The sequence below is a fragment of the Aplysia californica genome, unplaced genomic scaffold (assembly GCF_000002075.1).
Source record: "Aplysia californica isolate F4 #8 unplaced genomic scaffold, AplCal3.0 scaffold00145, whole genome shotgun sequence".
Taxonomy (NCBI): domain Eukaryota; kingdom Metazoa; phylum Mollusca; class Gastropoda; order Aplysiida; family Aplysiidae; genus Aplysia; species Aplysia californica.
This window is the reverse complement of record NW_004797415.1, coordinates 1,435,393-1,438,192: the sequence shown is the minus strand read 5'-3', so window position 1 is coordinate 1,438,192 and position 2,800 is coordinate 1,435,393. Positions and strand designations below refer to the sequence as shown.

The 2,800-nt window shown below is 45.5% G+C and overlaps 2 protein-coding genes across 2 annotated transcripts in view; both read right to left on the bottom strand.

The window, feature by feature from the left end:
• LOC101862266 (chitotriosidase-1-like) overlaps positions 1-2,211 on the bottom strand; it is a 3,542-nt gene extending 1,331 nt beyond the window's left edge. Inside the window, exons 1-3 of the mRNA XM_005097076.2 lie at positions 1,899-2,211; positions 1,044-1,232; positions 320-686 (exon numbers count right to left, since the gene is read on the bottom strand). Of these exons, the coding sequence (XP_005097133.2) occupies positions 320-686; positions 1,044-1,232; positions 1,899-2,211 (869 nt within the window). The remainder of the gene's footprint in view (positions 1-319; positions 687-1,043; positions 1,233-1,898) is intronic.
• Positions 2,212-2,232: 21 nt separating this feature from the next.
• LOC106011595 overlaps positions 2,233-2,800 on the bottom strand; it is a 17,102-nt gene continuing 16,534 nt past the window's right edge. The window contains exon 29 of the mRNA XM_013081757.1: positions 2,233-2,321. Within this exon, the coding sequence (XP_012937211.1) occupies positions 2,233-2,321 (89 nt within the window). The remainder of the gene's footprint in view (positions 2,322-2,800) is intronic.

Genomic DNA, 2,800 nt, shown 5'->3' with positions numbered 1-2,800 from the left:
ATGAGCAACAGCTTAACACGCACGGATACTGACAACCAGACAATTACAAAGAAAGGCACGTCTCAGTTTCCTACTAACGTCCTTCAAATTCATCTCGCAGTCAGTCCTATTCTAGCTTCATAATTGTACTTGTGTCTGTGTGTGTGGAAGGAGCAGGGGGTGGGTTCTTAAAAACATCATTGTAGTTTGAGACACTTCACATGTCTTGTTTTGGCTGCTTTTTCAACAAACACATTTATTCTTCTACACAATACCATGAAAACTATTATTGTCTTGGTGGATATGGAGTGAGACGAAGCATCAAGTAACTAAGACTTACTGTTGAATGATCTGTGGCTCATATGATGCCTCTATCTCTGTCTTGTAACCGGACACAGCAGCGGTCAAGAGCAGGCGGGGCTTGCCAGATGCCTGAGCTTCTACACTAAAGTGCTGGAACAGAGCTTCACACAGCTGGGAAAACTGGCTTCTGAAGGAAGCGCCTGGAAACTCCCAATCCAAATCCAGGCCGTCAAAGCCATGAGTACGTAGAAAAGAGGCGGCGTTCCCAGCAAACGTCTCCATGTTGCTCATTGAGGCTGTGATGCTTTCAAATGGCCAGGTTCCCATGGAATAACCTCCCACTGCCAGGTGCACTTTCAGCTCGGGGTTCACAGACTTCAGAGCCATTACTTGTGCGTACAGATCTGTGGATGGCAACACTAGATGAAACTCAGTATCATCACACCAGTGTATGCTGATGTGCATGTGTGTTTGTGTGTAAATATTTCTTGTGTATGTGTGTGTATGTGAGTGTATGTGTGTGTTTGTGCGTGTGTATGTATTTGTGTGTGTGTGTGCGTGTGTGTGTGTGTGTGTATTTTGTGGAGGGGGGAACGGAAGAATTCATTAGAAAGAGAAAGACTGTGCACCTGTCAGTGTGTTGGTATGTGTCTGAGAGAGTGCGTGTGTGTAATGTGGGTGTAATTTATATGTGGGTGTGTTTCTGTGCCTGTGAATGTTCTTAGCGAAATGATCTTTTAGCTAATATGTAAGACACCTACCTGCATCATTCCACTCTACGGTTGTCAGGGTCAGACTGGCTGTGTCGATGTAGGCAAAAGCGTACACAATGTCCGTACAAAGGTAGGGGTCAATGTTAGCCACTGAGTAGAGGCCTAAACCAGGTCTGTATTGGGCCCAGTTGGTAAAGTAGCAGGCGATCACGTGATGGCTTTCATTATGATGGACACCTGCGAGGAACACAAGATATTTTACACACTGTGCACGAAACATTGACATTTCCACAACTTCAAGGCTCCCACTCTGTTACTGGCAAGATTGTACACACATTTATCATTATCTTTACTGATGCATTCTCTTTAGTACTCTCCAGGGAAATTTTTTTTCTTGTCGGTTTTAGGAAACACGTAGAGAGACAACCAACATAAGCTTTAGTAGATAGAAGATGACAATAGTCCGAATACTTTGATGAATCAGTACATGTGTGTCTATAAAGAAACTTCGGGCCGAGAAGCAACCGTGTGACACATTCCATCATGCACTTCTCTATGACTGAAAGCTAAATGACTTAAACTCATTAGAGCAGCCATTATAATTCCTGACTTTTCAGTATTTCTGCTGCCATGTTATGCTCATCTATGTATGTATTTGTGCATTTAAGTTAAGTGTGCATATGACTCTCAAAGACTTTCCAGGCCACCTCTCTAAAAACGGTAAAATACCATGAAAGAAACATAACGCTTTCACGGTGCCAGGCAGAGATCCTACTATAACCAAACCTACTATGAGAGTTTAGAGATGCTCTCAGAGTAGGAATTCACATCTGGCTGGCCGTTGGCTTCAGGATAGAGCTACACTGAAACTTGCCAGATAAGGTTCTCACACTTTGGACCTACCCGGGGTGGCCGTTGAGCTGTGCCCGCCACTCATGATGTCCGTGCTACTGGACGTAGAAGATGGCGACCATGTGGGTGATTGAGGAGATGGCAAGCTCGCGTTAGCTGGGCTCAAGGTCAGCGGCTGACTTCCAGGACTCCACAGGCCCGCCTTCATAGCTTGGATCAGAGGGTAGGGACCTTCCCCACACACTTGGTCTGCAAAGTCGTCAAAGTCCACAGTCCAGAACATGGCACCGGCCAAACCTTCAGCTACGATGTACGCAGCCTGTGAACAGAGACGGGACGCCTGAGTGGACACCTGTACACACATCTTCTGTTTTCTTTCTCAGCTTCACTCACCATCTTTCTTGACAGTCTTGTTTCTACTCACCGTGGACCAATGGGAAGACGGCTCACAGTGTAGTCTGTTTATAGAACTCGCTGAAGCCATCACACAGCAACAACTGACTTCATGGGTGCGGATGTGTAATATGCCTGGGTGTGTAATATGTGTGTCATTGTATGTATGTGACTATGTGTGCGTGTATGTATGTATGCATGTATGTGTGTGTGTATGTGTGTGTGTGTATGTATGCATGTGTGTGTGTTTGTGTGTATGTGTGTGTGTGTATGTATGCATGTGTGTGTGTGAGTGTGCATGTACGTATGCATGTGTGTGTGTGTGTGTGAGTGTATGCAGGCATATTTGTGTGTGTGTGTGTGTGTGTGTGTGTGTGTGTGTGTGTGTGTGTGTGTGTGTGTGTGTGTGTGTGTGTGTGTGTGTGTCTGTTTATGCCTGTGTTCTGTGTTGACTGTGAGGACTGTGTTTGTGTGTGAAAGTCGGTACGTGCGTAACCTACTGCACGTATAGTTCTGAGTCAGGCAGAGCTTACCTTCTCAGTCATGCTCTGTACATCGTC